Source organism: Scyliorhinus torazame, chromosome 1, assembly GCF_047496885.1.
Source record: "Scyliorhinus torazame isolate Kashiwa2021f chromosome 1, sScyTor2.1, whole genome shotgun sequence".
Lineage (NCBI taxonomy): Eukaryota > Metazoa > Chordata > Chondrichthyes > Carcharhiniformes > Scyliorhinidae > Scyliorhinus > Scyliorhinus torazame.
In genome coordinates, this window is record NC_092707.1 from 397,062,596 (window position 1) to 397,078,388 (window position 15,793).

A 15,793-nucleotide genomic window follows, 5' to 3' on the forward strand; every position below is an offset into this window, starting at 1 on the left:
GAGGAAATAATTTCTCTCCGCCAACTCCTTTCAGCATCATAAACAATTCCATTTTTAAATTATTTTCATGGGATGAGAGTGTTGCTGGGTTAGTGAACATTTATTACCCATCCCTAATTGCTCTTCCGAAGGGGGTGGGAAGCTGCCCTGTTGAACCGCTGCAGTCCCTGAGGTGTAGGTCCACCCTCAGTGCTGTTCGAGAGGGGGTTCCAAGTTGCTGCCCCAGCGACAGTGAAGGAACTGCGATATATTTCCAAGTCAGGATGGTGGGTGGCTTGGAGGGAGAAACCCCAAGGTGATGGGGTTCCCAGGTATCTGCTGTCCTTGAACTTCTAGATGGTAGACACCATTATTTGCTTCATTGTGTTGAGGGGTGTAACTCAGTCTGTCTGATGCTATTAACAGTATGAACCATCGCCTAAAATAATAATAATAATCTTTATTATTGTCACAAGTGGGCTTACATTAACGCTGCAATGAAGTTACTGTGAAAAGCCCCTAGTCGTCACATTCCGGCGCCTGTTTGGGTACACAGAGGGAGAATTCGGAATGTCCAATTCACCCAACAAGCATGTCTTTCGGGACTTGTGGGAGGAAACCCACGCAGACACAGGGAGAAAGTGCAGACTCCGCACAGACAGTGACCCAAGCAGGAATTGAACCTGGGACCCTGGAGCTGTGAAGCAACAGTGCTAACCTCTGCGCCACCGTACTGCCTATAGTGGAGGAGATATCAAGACAATGGCAGCAAAAGGTTTAAGGCCCCTTCCGGTGTTTTTATTTTGCTGTTGGTCTCCATTTCTGAACGTTTTGGTGATATTTTTCTCACAGGCTGCAGGTCCCTGGACACTGAGGAGGTTGTGGGGCAAAGGGTCTGAGACAAGAGAGACCCTGGCATCACAGAAGTCCCATGGCCGCAATGCTCACCAGCCTGAAGCCCACCCCACACGGTATCGGATGTTGGGAGACAGAATATTTGGGTACGCAGCTGAGTCAATCCGAAGATTTCGGGAAAAGCTCCAGTGTGGAGTTAGCCGGGATTAGGCAGCAAACCAGATTCAGCACATGGACACCGGTGTTGCACAAGACAGCTAACCAGCAGGTGAATTATAGATGGTGTCCGTCACAGTCAATAAGGTGTTGTTACAGCACGGTGGCCCAGTGGGTTAGCCCTGTTGCCTCGTGGCGCCGAGGTCCCAGGTTCGATCCCGGCTCTGGGTCACTGTCCGTGTGGAGTTTGCACATTCTCCCCATATCTGTGTGGGTTTACCCCCCCCACAACCCAAAGATGTGCAGGGTAGGTGGGTTGGCCACGCTAAACTGCCCCTAAATTACAGGAGTGAACTCGCCAACATTGAGGGCATTTAAAAGTTTATTGGATAAACATATGGATGATAATGGCATAGTGTAGGTTAGATGGCTTTTGTTTCGGTGCAACATCGTGGGCCGAAGGGCCTGTACTGCGTTGTATCGTTCTATGTTCTATGTTCTATGTAAATTAGAAAAAATGAATTGGGTACTCTAAATTTATATTAAAAAAAAATAAGATGTCGTTATACTGCGTTTAGTTTATTAGTTTATGTTTTTAACCCATCGACAAATTGTTTGCTTTGATTTACATTTTATCCTCCAATTCCATCCTCCTCACATCTGCTTGTGATTTTCTGACTGTTGATTACGGTTGAATTCTCCTCCGCATCGGGAATTCCGATACCAGCTGTGTGTGGTGGGAAAATGCAGTGTCGAGCAGGAACAGAACCGGCGCCCGTTCCAATGCTCCGGTCCCTCGCTGGTGTCGAGATCGAGGTTCACACCCGTGCCAGCGGGAGGATGCAAATTGATCATTAAGAGCCATTTGCATCCTGTTAATGGTCCGGGCACCAGATTCACTGGGCCTGGGTGATTCTCCGGTCCTCTGGGCCGGGAATCGTGTGGGTGCGAATTGGTCCTGACAGGCGTGGCCCGGACATGATGGACCTCGTGCCGGGCCAAGGGGGTAACTCTTTAAAGGAGTTGCCTCCCACGTCCATCGGAGGGTCACCCTCACGCCCCCCGCAATGAAAGACCTGCCCACTCCACTCCCACCAGACCCTCCACTGCCCCCCACCAGAGACCCCCTAATTAAAGAGACCCCCCCCCCAGAAAAGAGGCCCTGCCTGGAAGTAGGTGCTAAAGACCCCTGTCTGGAAGCTAGAGAGCAGTCCAGACAGAGGCAGTGAAGAAAAACATTGCTTTGACATTCACCTGGACAATACACCAGCCGACTCAGGCAGAGGAAGCAGCAGCTGCCAATTCCAGGGAAGGGAAAACCAATCAGCTGGCTTTAAACCCCCTCAGATCTATGATTTGCAAATCATTCATTCATTTCTCTGTGATATTGATGTTATTAGGCTGGCTACTTCAAAGTCACTCAAGGGTAAAGAAGATGAATTAAAATACAGACAGCTGGGATTGTGTGGAAGCTGTCAATCACAGCCTAGTAAATTCAATATCACAGGGGCAGTGCTGAGGGAGTGCTGCACTGTCAGAGGGTCAGTACTGAGGGAGTGCCGCACTGTCAGAGGGTCAGTACTGAGGGAGTGCTGCACTGTCAGAGGGTCAGTATTGAGGGAGTGCTGCACTGTCAGAGGGTCAGTACTGAGGGAGTGCCGCACTGTCAGAGGGTCAGTACTGAGGGAGTGCCGCACTGTCAGAGGGTCTGTACTGAGGGAGTGCCGCACTGTCAGAGGGTCAGTACTGAGGGAGTGCTGCACTGTCAGAGGGTCAGTACTGAGGGAGTGCCGCACTGTCAGAGGGTCAGTACTGAGGGAGTGCCGCACTGTCAGAGGGTCAGTACTGAGGGAGTGCCGCACTGTCAGAGGGTCAGTACTGAGGGAGTGCCGCACTGTCAGAGGGTCAGTACTGAGGGAGTGCTGCACTGTCAGAGGGTCAGTACTGAGGGAGTGCCGCACTGTCAGAGGTCCAGTACTGAGGGAGTGCCGCACTGTCAGAGGGTCAGTACTGAGGGAGTGCTACACTGTCAGAGGGTCAGTACTGAGGGAGTGCTGCACTGTCAGAGGGTCAGGACTGAGGGAGTGCCGCACTGTCAGAGGGTCAGTACTGAGGGAGTGCTGCACTGCCAGAGGGTCAGTACTGAGGGAGTGCTGCACTGTCAGAGGGTCAGTACTGAGGGAGTGCTGCACTGTCAGTGGGTCAGTACTGAGGGAGTGCTGCACTGTCAGAGGGTCAGTACTGAGGGAGTGCTGCACTGCCAGAGGGTCAGTACTGAGGGAGTGCTGCACTGTCAGAGGGTCAGTACTGAGGGAGTGCTGCACTGTCAGAGGGTCAGTACTGAGGGAGTGCCGCACTGTCAGAGGGTCAGTGCTGAGGGAGTGCTGCACTGTCAGAGGGGCAGTGCTGAGGGAGTGCTGCACTGTCAGAGGGTCAGTGCTGAGGGAGTGCTGCACTGTCAGAGGGTCAGTACTGAGGGAGTGCTGCACTGTCAGAGGGTCAGTACTGAGGGAGTGCTGCACTGTCAGAGGGTCAGTACTGAGGGAGTGCTGCACTTTCAGAGGGTCAGTACTGAGGGAGTGCTGCTGTCAGAGGGTCAGTACTGAGGGAGTGCCACACTGTCAGAGGGTCAGTACTGAGGGAGTGCTGCACTGTCAGAGGGTCAGTACTGAGGGAGTGCTGCACTGTCTGAGGGTCAGTACTGAGGGAGCACTGCACTGTCAGAGGGTCAGTGCTGAGAGAGTGCTGCACTGTCAGAGGGTCAGTACTGAGGGAGTGCTGCACTGTCAGAGGGTCAGTACTGAGGGAGTGCCGCACTGTCAGAGGGTCAGTGCTGAGGGAGTGCTGCACTGTCAGAGGTCCAGTACTGAGGGAGTGCCGCACTGTCAGAGGGTCAGTACTGAGGGAGTGCTACACTGTCAGAGGGTAATTACTGAGGGAGTACTGCACTGTCAGAGGGTCAGTGCTGAGAGAGTGCTGCACTGTCAGAGGGTCAGTACTGAGGGAGTGCTGCACTGTCAGAGGGTCTGTACTGAGGGAGTGCCGCACTGTCAGAGGGTCAGTACTGAGGGAGTGCTGCACTGTCAGAGGTCCAGTACTGAGGGAGTGCCGCACTGTCAGAGGGTCAGTACTGAGGGAGTGCTACACTGTCAGAGGGCCAGTACTGAGCGAGTACTGCACTGTCAGAGGGTCAGTACTGAGGGAGTGCCGCACTGTCAGAGGGTCAGTATTGAGGGAGTGCTGCACTGTCAGAGGGTCAGTACTGAGGGAGTGCTGCACTATCAGAGGGTCAGTACTGAGGGAGTGCTGCACTGTCAGAGGGTCAGTACTGAGGGAGTGCTGCACTGTCAGAGGGTCAATACTGAGGGAGTGCTGCACTGTCAGAGGGTCAGTACTGAGGGAGTACTGCACTGTCAGAGGGTCAGTACTGAGGGAGTGCTGCACTGTCAGAGGGTCAGTACTGAGGGAGTACTGCACTGTCAGAGGGTCAGTACTGAGGGAGTGCTGCACTGTCAGAGGGTCAGTACTGAGGGAGTGCTGCACTGTCAGAGGGTCAGTACTGAGGGAGTGCCGCACTGTCACAGGGGCAGTACTGAGGGAGTGCCGCACTGTCAGAGGGTCAGTGCTGAGGGAGTGTTGCACTGTCAGAGGGTCAGTACTGAGGGAGTGCTGCACTGTCAGAGGGTCAGTACTGAGGGAGTGCCGCATTGTCAGAGGGCCAGTACTGAGGGAGTGCTGCACTGTCAGAGGGTCAGTACTGAGGGAGTGCCGCACTGTCACAGGGGCAGTACTGAGGGAGTGCCGCACTGTCAGAGGGTCAGTGCTGAGGGAGTGCTGCACTGTCAGAGGGTCAGTACTGAGGGAATGCTGCACTGTCAGAGGGTCAGTACTGAGGGAGTGCTGCACTGTCAGAGGGCCAGTACTGAATAAGTGCTGCACAGACAGATGGTCAGTACTGAGGGAGTGCTGCACTGTCAGAGGGTCAGTACTGAGGGAGCGCCGCACTGTCAGAGGGTCAGTACTGAGGGAGTGCTGCACTGACAGAGTGTCAGTACTGAGTAAGTGCTGCACTGAGAGATGGTCAGTACTGAGGGAGTGCTGCACTGTCAGAGGGTCAGTACTGAGGGAGTGCCGCACTGTCAGAGGGTCAGTACTGAGGGAGTGCCGCACTGTCAGAGGGTCAGTGCTGAGGGAGTGCTGCACTGTCAGAGGGTCAGTACTGAGGGAGTGCTGCACTGTCACAGGGTCAGTACTGAGGGAGTGCCGCACAGTCAGAGGGTCAGTGCTGAGGGAGTGCCGCACTGTCAGAGGGTCAGTACTGAGGGAGTGCTGCACTGTCAGAGGGTCAGTACTGAGGGAGTGCCGCACTGTCAGAGGGTCAGTACTGAGGGAGTGCCGCACTGTCAGAGGGTCAGTACTGAGGGAGTGCTGCACTGTCAGAGGGTCAGTACTGAGGGAGTGCCGCACTGTCAGAGGGTCAGTGCTGAGGGAGTGCTGCACTGTCAGAGGGTCAGTGCTGAGGGAGTGCTGCACTGTCTGAGGGTCAGTACTGAGGGAGTGCTGCACTGTCAGAGGGTCAGTACTGAGGGAGTGCCGCACTGTCAGAGGGTCAGTGCTGAGGGAGTGCCGCACTGTCAGAGGGTCAGTGCTGAGGGAGTGCCGCACTGTCAGAGGGTCAGTGCTGAGGGAGTGCCGCACTGTCAGAGGGTCAGTACTGAGGGAGTGCTGCACTGTCAGAGGGTCAGTACTGAGGGAGTACTGCACTGTCAGAGGGTCAGTACTGAGGGAGTGCTGCACTGTCAGAGGGTCAGTGCTGAGGGAGTGCTGCACTGTCAGAGGGTCAGTACTGAGGGAGTGCTGCACTGTCAGAGGGTCAGTACTGAGGGAGTGCTGCACTGTCAGAGTGTCAGTACTGAGGGAGTGCCGCACTGTCAGAGTGTCAGTACTGAGGGAGTGCCGCACTGTCAGAGGGTCAGTACTGAGGGAGTGCTGCACTGTCAGAGGGTCAGTACTGAGGGAGTGCTGCACTGTCAGAGTGTCAGTACTGAGGGAGTGCTGCACTGTCAGAGGGTCAGAACTGAGGGAGTGCTGCACTGTCAGAGGGTCAGTACTGAGGGAGTGCCGCACTGTCAGAGGGTCAGTACTGAGGGAGTGCCGCACTGTCAGAGGGTCAGTACTGAGGGAGTGCCGCACTGTCAGAGGGTCAGTACTGAGGGAGTGCCGCACTGTCAGAGGGTCAGTACTGAGGGAGTGCCGCACTGTCAGAGGGTCAGTACTGAGGGAGTGCCGCACTGTCAGAGGGTCAGTTTTGAGGGAGTGCCGCACTGTCAGAGGGTCAGTACTGAGGGAATGCTGCACTGTCAGAGAGTCAGTACTGAGGGAGTGCTGCACTGTCAGAGGGTCAGTACTGAGGGAGTGCCGCACTGTCAGAGGGTCAGTACTGAGGGAGTGCTGCACTGTCAGAGGGTCAGTACTGAGGGAGTGCCGCACTGATATAGGGTCAGTACTGAGGGAGTGCTGCACTGTCAGAGGGTCAGTACTGAGTGAGTGCTGCACTGTCAGAGGGTCAGTACTGAGGGAGTGCTGCACTGTCAGAGGGTCAGTACTGAGGGATTGCTGCACTGTCAGAGGGTCAGTATTGAGGGAGTGCTGCACTGTCAGAGGGTCAGTACTGAGGGAGTGCTGCACTGTCAGAGGGTCAGTACTGAGGGAGTGCTGCACTGACATAGGGTCAGTACTGAGGGAGTGCTGCACTGTCAGAAGGTCAGTACTGAGTGAGTGCTGCACTGTCAGAGGGTCAGTACTGAGGGAGTGCTGCACTGTCAGAGGGTCAGTACTGAGGGAGGGCCGCACTGTCAGAGGGCCAGGGCAGAGGGAGTGCTGCATTGTCAGAGGGTCAGTACTGAGGGAGTGCTGCACTGACAGAGGGTCAGTACTGAGGGAGTGCTGCACTATCAGAGGGTCAGTGTTGAGGGAGTGCTGCACTGTCAGAGGGTCAGTACTGAGGGAGTGCTGTACTGTCAGAGTATCAATACTGAGGGAGTAATGTACTGTCAGAGGGTCAGTACTGAGGGGGTGCTGCACTGTCAGAGGGTCAGTACTGAGGGAGTGCTGCACTGTCAGAGGGTCAGTACTGAGGGAGTGCTGCACTGTCAGAGGGTCAGTACTGAGGGAGTGCTGCACTGTCAGAGGGTCAGGGCTGAGGGAGTGCTGCACTGTCAGAGTATCAGTACTGAGGGTGTGCCGCACTGTCAGAGGGTCAGTACTGAGGGAGTGCTGTACTGTCAGAGTATCAGTACTGAGGGAGTAATGTACTGTCAGAGGGTCAGTACTGAGGGGGTGCTGCACTGTCAGAGGGTCAGTACTGAGGGAGTGCTGCACTGTCAGAGGGTCAGTACTGAGGGAGTGCTGCACTGTCAGAGGGTCAGTACTGAGGGAGTGCTGCACTGTCAGAGGGTCAGGGCTGAGGGAGTGCTGCACTGTCAGAGTATCAGTACTGAGCGAGTGCTGCACTGTCAGAGGGTCAGGGCTGAGGGAGTGCTGCACTGTCAGAGGGTCAGTACTGAGGGAGTGCTGCATTGTCCGAGGGTCAGTACTGAGGGAGGGCCGCACTGTCAGAGGGCCAGGGCAGAGTGAGTGCTGCATTGTCAGAGGGTCAGTGCTGAGGGAGTGCTGTACTGTCAGAGTATCAGTACTGAGGGAGTAATGTACTGTCAGAGGGTCAGTACTGAGGGAGTGCTGCACTGTCAGAGGGTCAGTACTGAGGGAGTGCTGCACTGTCAGAGGGTCAGTACTGAGGGAGTGCTGCACTGTCAGAGGGTCAGTACTGAGGGAGTGCTGTACTGTCAGAGTATCAGTACTGAGGGAGTAATGTACTGTCAGAGGGTCAGTACTGAGGGAGTGCTGCACTGTCAGAGGGTCAGTACTGAGGGAGTGCTGCACTGTCAGAGGGTCAGTACTGAGGGAGTGCTGCACTGTCAGAGGGTCAGGACTGAGGGAGTGCTGCACTGTCAGAGTATCAGTACTGAGGGAGTGCTGCACTGTCAGAGGGTCAAGGCTGAGGGAGTGCTGCACTGTCAGAGGGTCAGTACTGAGGGAGTGCTGCACTGTCCGAGGGTCAGTACTGAGGGAGGGCCGCACTGTCAGAGGGCCAGGGCAGAGGGAGTGCTGCATTGTCAGAGGGTCAGTGCTGAGGGAGTGCTGTACTGTCAGAGTATCAGTACTGAGGGAGTAATGTACTGTCAGAGGGTCAGTACTGAGGGGGTGCTGCATTGTCAGAGGTCAGTACTGAAGGAGTGCTGCACTGTCAGAGGGTCAGGACTGAGGGAGTTCTGCTGCACTGTCAGAGGGTCAGTACTGAGGGAGTGCTGCACTGTCAGAAAGTCAGCGCAGAGGGAGTGCTGCCCTGTCAGAGAGTCAGGGCAGGGGGGAGTGCTGCACTGTCAGAGGGTCAGTGCTGAGTGGGTGCTGCACTGTCAGAGGGTCAGGGCAGAGGGAATTCTGCACTGTCAGAGGGTCAGTACTGAGGGAGTGCTGCACATTCGGAGGGTCAGTACTGGTGAAGTGCTGCACTGTTCGAGGGTCAGTGCTGAGGGGGTGCTGCACTGTCAGAGGGTCAGTACTGAGGGAGTGCTGCACTGTCAGAGGGTCAATACTGAGGGAGTGCTGCACTGTCAGAGGGTCAGTGCTGCAGGGGTGCTGCACTGTCAGAGGGTCAGGGCGGAGGGAATTCTGCACTCTCAGAGGGTCAGTACTGAGGGAGTGCTGCACTTTCGGAGGGTCAGTTCTGGTGAAGTGCTGCACTGTCCGAGGGTCAGTGCTGAGGTGGTGCTGCACTGTCAGAGGGTCAGTACTGAGGGAGTGCTGCACTGTCAGAGGGTCATTATTGAGGGAGTGCTGCACTGTCAGAGGGTCAGTGCTGCGGGGTTGCTGCACTGTCAGAGAGTCAGGGCAGAGGGAGTGCTGCACTGTCTGAGGGTCAGTACTGAGGGAGTGCTGCACTGTCAGAGGGTCATTACTGAGGGAGTGCTGCACTGTCAGAGGGTCAGTACTGAGGGAGTGCTGCACTGTCAGAGGGTCAGTACTGAGGGTGTGCTGCACTGTCCGAGGGTCAGTACTGAGGGAGGGCCGCACTGTCAGAGGGCCAGGGCAGAGGGTGTGCTGCACTGTCAGAGGGTCAGTGCTGAGGGGGTGCTGCACTGTCAGAGGGTCAGTACTGAGGGGGTGCTGCACTATCAGAGGGTCAGGGCAGAGGGAGTGCCGCACTGTCAGAGGGTCAGTGCTGAGGGAGTGCTGCACTATCAGAGGGTCAGTACTGAGGGAGTGCTGCACTGTCAGAGAGTCAGTACTGAGGGAGCGCCGCACTGTCAGAGGTTCAGGACAGAGGGAGTGCGACACTGTCAGAGGGTCAGTACTGAGGGAGTGCTGCACTGTCAGAGAGTCAGCGCAGAGGGAGTGCTGCCCTGTCAGAGAGTCAGGGCAGGGGGAGTGCTGCACTGTCAGAGGGTCAGTGCTGAGGGGGTGCTGCACTGTCAGAGGGTCAGGGCAGAGGGAATTCTGCACTGTCAGAGGGTCAGTACTGAGGGAGTGCTGCACTTTCGGACGGTCAGTACTGGTGAAGTGCTGCACTGTCCGAGGGTCAGTGCTGAGGGGGTGCTGCACTGTCAGAGGGTCAGTACTGAGGGAGTTCTGCACTGTCAGAGGGTCAGTACAGGTGAAGTGCTGCACTGTACGAGGGTCAGTGCTGAGGGGGTGCTGCACTGTCAGAGGGTCAGTACTGAGGGAGTGCTGCACTGTCAGAGGCTCAATACTGAGGGAGTGCTGCACTGTCAGAGAGTCAGTGATGCGGGGGTGCTGCACTGTCAGAGAGTCAGGGCAGAGGAAGTGCTGCACTGTCTGAGGGTCAGTACTGAGGGAGTGCTGCACTGTCAGAGAGTCAGCGCAGAGGGAGTGCTGCCCTGTCAGAGAGTCAGGGCAGGGGGAGTGCTGCACTGTCAGAGGGTCAGTGCTGAGGGGGTGCTGCACTGTCAGAGGGTCAATACTGAGGGAGTGCTGCACTGTCAGAGGGTCAGTACTGAGGGAGTGCTGCACTGTCAGAGGGTCAGGGCAGAGGGAATTCTGCACTGTCAGAGGGTCAGTGCTGCGGGGGTGCTGCACTGTCAGAGGGTCAGGGCAGAGGGAATTCTGCACTGTCAGAGGGTCAGTACTGAGGGAGTGCTGCACTTTCGGAGGGTCAGTACAGGTGAAGTGCTGCACTGTACGAGGGTCAGTGCTGAGGGGGTGCTGCACTGTCAGAGGGTCAGTACTGAGGGAGTGCTGCACTGTTAGAGGGTCAATACTGAGGTAGTGCTGCACTGTCAGAGGGTCAGTGATGCGGGGGTGCTGCACTGTCAGAGGGTCAGTACTGAGGGAGTGCTGCACTTTCGGAGGGTCAGTACAGGTGAAGTGCTGCACTGTACGAGGGTCAGTGCTGAGGGGGTGCTGCACTGTCAGAGGGTCAGTACTGAGGGAGTGCTGCACTGTCAGAGGGTCAATACTGAGGGAGTGCTGCACTGTCAGAGAGTCAGTGATGCGGGGGTGCTGCACTGTCAGAGGGTCAGTACTGAGGGAGTGCTGCACTGTCAGAGGGTCAGTACTGAGGGAGTGCTGCACTGTCAGAGAGTCAGGGCAGAGGAAGTGCTGCACTGTCTGAGGGTCAGTACTGAGGGAGTGCTGCACTGTCAGAGGGTCATTACTGAGGGAGTGCTGCACTGTCCGAGGGTCAGTACTGAGGGAGGACCGCACTGTCAGAGGGCCAGGGCAGAGAGGTGCTGCACTGTCAGAGGGTCAGTGCTGAGGGAGTGCCGCACTGTCAGAGGGTCAGTACTGAGGGAGTGCTGCACTGTCAGTGGGTTAGTACTGAGGGAGCGCCGCACTGTCAGAGGTTCAGGCCAGAGGGAGTGCGACACTGTCAGAGGGTCAGTACTGAGGGTGTGCCGCACTGTCAGAGGGTCAGTACTGAGGGGGTGCTGCACTATCAGATGGTCAGGGCAGAGGGAGTGCCGCACTGTCAGAGGGTCAGTGCTGAGGGAGTGCTGCACTATCAGAGGGTCAGTACTGAGGGAGTGCTGCACTGTCAGAGAGTCAGTACTGAGGGAGCGCCGCACTGTCAGAGGTTCAGGCCAGAGGGAGTGCGACACTGTCAGAGGGTCAGTACTGAGGGAGTGCCGCACTGTCAGAGGGTCAGTGCTGAGGGAGTGCCGCACTGTCAGAGGGTCAGTACTGAGGGAGTGCTGCCCTGTCAGAGGGTCAGCTCTGAGGGAGCGCTGCACTGTCAGAGGGTCAGTACTGAAGGAGTGCTGCACTGTCAGAGGGTCAGTACTGAAGGAGTGCTGCACTGACGGAAATGACAGTACTGAGGGAGTGCTGCACTGTCAGAGGGTCAGTACTGAAGGAGTGCTGCACTGTCAGAGGGTCAGTACTGAAGGAGTGCTGCACTGACGGAAATGACAGTACTGAGGGAGCTTTGCACTGTTGGAGGGGCAGTACATTTTTTAAAATATAAATTTAGAGTACCCAATTATTTTTTTCCAATTAAGGGGCAATTTATCATGGCCAATCCACCTACCCTGCACATCTTTTGGGTTGTGGGGGCGAAACCCACGCAAACACGGGGAGAATGTGCAAACTCCACACGGACAGTGACCCAGAGCCGGGATCGAACCTGGGACCTCGGCGCCGTGAGGCTGCAGGGCTAACCCACCGCGCCACCGTGCTGCCTTTTGGAGGGGCAGACTGTGGGAATGCTGCACGGTTAGGGGTACTGTCTTTCAGATGACATTTTAAACAGAGGCACCATTGAAAGTTGGAATTTGGTCGGCACGGTAGCGCAGTGGTTACCACTGTTGCCTCACGGCGCCGAGGTCCCAGCTTCTATTCCGGCCCTGGATCACTGCCCGTGCGGAGTTTGCCCATTCTCCCCGTGTCTGCGTGGGTCTCACCCCCACAACCTGAAGATGTGCAGGGAATGTGGATTGGTCGCGCTCAATTGCCCCTTCATTGGAAAAATTGCAAAATGTCTTTTTAATAAAATAGCTGGAATCTGAGGATGGGTGCGAGCTGAAATGGTTGTCGGGTTGGCGGCGAGAGGGGAGAAATAAGAGCGAGGTGATGAGGATAGTTGGATATGAACTTTAAATTTGATATGTTGGCAGGGCTGGGGAGCAGTGTAGGTCAGTGAACACAGAGGTGACAGGTTAACGGGACCTGTTAGGATAGGAGCAGCAGAGACTCGATGGAGCTCAGGTTTAGAGAGCGACAGGCTGGAATCCCACATTGCTGTGCCAGCTGTGTTGTGACTGTGGTGCTGAGCTATGTGCTGGGCTACAAATGCAGCATCTCAACGTGGAGCACAAGTGCGAAATGGGCTGGAGCAGCTTGTGAGTTAGATTAACAGAGGCTGGTGATGTGACTACGTGACTTTGGTTGAATGATCCTCTGCGGTTTCTAACAAAGATGTTTAAAGAATGTCCCTCTCTCGCTGTGAACTCAGATCGCGTATTTGTATTTGATACAAGAGCTCCTCCTATAGGCCTGATGACTCATTACACCCTTGTGCCGTGAGCTCCCTCTGCTGGTAGCATGCCTCACTACATCATTGAGAGCTGAATACTGTAAATCAAACCTCTTGTCAATAGCACAGTGACTATTCTCCTGTTACAGCTCTTCGATGAGAGAGTGACGCTTGTAAGACACTGGTTTGACCTATGGAGCGATAAGCAGAGGAAACAGTTCATGCACAGTGTCCTAACACGTTGCAGTAAATCACAGCTCAAGTAAGTGTGCACTACAATGCCAAGTCAAAGCTGAGCACTTAACAGCGATGCAAGTGCCACTGCAGAAATGTTTCTTTCAATTGCTTCTGTTTTGAATATTTTGCTCCTGTTTGTTTATTTTGCGGGTTATCTTCACACAAACCCATGAGGCAGACGTTGCCAGAGGAACAGTGCAGCTTGACAACAGGCCAACGGGTTTATTCCTGCCCCCAGCGAACTCCTTTCCTACTGTCCAAACTCATCTGAGATTGTCAAACACCAGAACCCGTGAGAGAGAGAGAAAAGGGTCCCAAAGCCCATCCCATCCAGTCTCCCTGCAGACCATGTGCAGCTCGGCGCAGTGGCAGAGTGGTTAGCACTGCTGCCTCACAGAACCAGAGACCCAGGTCCAATTCTGATCCCGGGTCACTGCCTGTGCGGAGTCTGCACGTTCTCCCCGTGCCTGCGTGGGTTTCCTCCGGGTGCTCCGGTTGCCTCCCACAGTCCAAAGGTGTGAGGGTTAGGTGGATTGGCCATGATAAATGCACGGGGTTACGGGGATAGGGTGGGGGAGTGGGCCTCGGAAGAGAGCTCTCTCCGAGGGACAGTGCCAAATCGATGGGCCAAATGGCCTCCTTCTGCATTGTAGGGATTCAGTGATTCTGTGAACCTGCTTGATCATGGACTCTGGATCTTAATCTGGAGGCACATGAGGAATGCAGGCAAAGCACACACTTGATTCTGTAGCTCAATTTGCCTTGGAAAGGTCATCAGACTGATGCTAGAGGTTGGTGCTTGAGGGGCTCCACTCACGTCAAGCACAGCTGACCAGCAGCAGACCAGCAGCAGACCAGCAGCTGACCAGCAGCTGACCAGCAGCAGACCAGCAGCAGACCAGCAGCAGACGAACAGCTGACCAGCAACAGACCAGCAGCAGACCAGCAGCTGACCAGCAGCAGACCAGCAGCAGACGAACAGCTGACCAGCAGCAGACCAGTAGCAGACCAGCAGCTGACCAGCAGCAGACCAGCAGCTGACCAGCAGCAGACCAGCAGCAGACGAACAGCTGACCAGCAGCAGACCAGCAACTGACCAGACCAGCAGCAGACCAGCAGCAGACCAGCAGCTGACCAGCAGCAGACCAGCAGCTGACCAGCAGCTGACCAGCTGACCAGCAGCTGACCAGCAGCCTCTCCCACTCTCACTGCCTGCCATTGGCCTGGTGGGAGGATTTCAATAATCAATAATCATTCTGACTGACCACGTGATGAACTCACCTCCTGCCACCATTAAGGCCTGGAGGAGGACCCCAACCTGGAGCTACTGGCTCAAGAGGCAAGCATGTTACCCACTGCACCACAAGGCCACCAATAGACACTTAATGGTCACTCTCAATCCACAGATTGAAATAACCCTCGGAGCGATTCAATGAAATCTCCAGCCCGCTCACCTCATGGTGCATTGTCCCCTGAGAGTCATTTAACAATCTATAATATCAATTCCCAAAGCACCTTCAATCAGACTGACACCTGACCTAATTGAGGGATTTAAAATATTCAAAGGATTTGATAAGGGATATACTGATAAATGATTTCCCCTGCCAAGGGGAAGGGGAAGCAGGGGGGGGGGCACCCAGAACATAATCTAGCAATGAGAGCCAGGCTGTCCAGGGGCGATGTCAGGAAGCACTTCCTCACACAAAGGCCAGTGGAAATCTGGGATTCCAAAGGCTTTGGTTGGGGAGGGTCAATTGAAGCTTCTCAGATTGAGTTTGATATGTAAAGGGAGTGAGGGACAAGGAATGGATGAGGGCAATTCAATGGAGATAAGATACAGATTAGCTGTGATCTAATTAAATGTCAGGGCAGGTTTGGGGGGGGGGGGCTGAATGGGCTCCTTCTGTTCCTGGTCTGACTACATCAATGCCGTGTTGCCGTTTCAGTCCACTGGGTGGTAATGGAGGCTTGTGTCCACACAGGTTTGTCCAGGATTGGTTCACCGAGACTATCCCAATCGCGAGGCTGGATTTCACCACCGTCCTGCCACGATTCCTCTCGCTTTACATCTTCTCGTTCCTGAATCCCAGAGAGCTGTGCTCCGTATCCCGGATCAGCTGGCACTGGAGGTTCCTGACGGAGCAGGTCAGCCATCCCACTTTGACGTTTCCACAATGACCACGCTCCCGCGGAATCTGGCGTGTGGGTGAGGCGGTCACTTGGCAACGATTATGGAGATTCCACAATGCCAGTTCCCAACACTATAGGTATCAGTGATGACGCGTTGGAGCTTGTTGTGAAGGGCCACTGGATCCCAAATAGCAATCAAACTCCCCTGACCATGGTAATAATGTGATACCTGTGGGTGACAAGTCGTTTAGTTGAAAATTGAGAAAGGAATCTTGGGATAATATAGGAGATGTCAGAACAACGAACAAAACAGCACAGGAACAAATCCTTCGGCCCTCCAAGTCTGTATCGGTCATGATAAAAGTAGGGAATATACAGTGAATGGTAGAACCCTCAAGAGTATTGACAGTCAGAGAGATCTAGGAGTACAGGTCCACAGGTCACTGAAAGGGGCAACACAGGTGGAGAAGGTAGTCAAGAAGGCATACGGCATGCTTGCCTTCATTGGCCGGGGCATTGAGTATAAGAATTGGCAAGTCATGTTGCTTCTGTATAGAACCTTAGTTAGGCCACACTTGGAGTATAGTGTTCAATTCTGGTCGCCACACTACCAGAAGGATGTGGAGGCTTTAGAGAGGGTGCAGAAGAGATTTACCAGGATGTTGCCTGGTATGGAGGGCATTAGCTATGAGGAGAGGTTGAATAAACTCGGTTTGTTCTCACTGGAACGACGGAGGTTGAGGGGAGACCTGATAGAGGTCTACAATATTATGAGGGGCATTGACAGAGTGGATAGTCAGAGGCTTTTCCCCAGGGTAGAGGGGTCAATTACTAGGGGGCATAGGTTTAATATGCGGGGGGCAAGGTTTAGAGTAGATGTACGAG

At 54.9% G+C, this 15,793-nt stretch overlaps 1 protein-coding gene across 3 annotated transcripts in view; it reads left to right on the top strand.

Annotated features, from left to right (window-relative positions):
- ect2l (epithelial cell transforming 2 like) overlaps window positions 1–15,793 on the top strand; it is a 224,429-nt gene that overhangs the window by 7,833 nt on the left and 200,803 nt on the right. For all 3 annotated transcript variants that reach the window (XR_011948646.1, XR_011948647.1, XM_072513615.1), the window contains exons 2-4: window positions 832–1,102; window positions 12,691–12,803; window positions 14,761–14,923. Coding sequence is in view for 1 of the 3 variants with exons in the window: in XM_072513615.1 (XP_072369716.1) it covers window positions 911–1,102; window positions 12,691–12,803; window positions 14,761–14,923 (468 nt within the window). In the remaining 2 variants the exon portion in view is untranslated. The remainder of the gene's footprint in view (window positions 1–831; window positions 1,103–12,690; window positions 12,804–14,760; window positions 14,924–15,793) is intronic.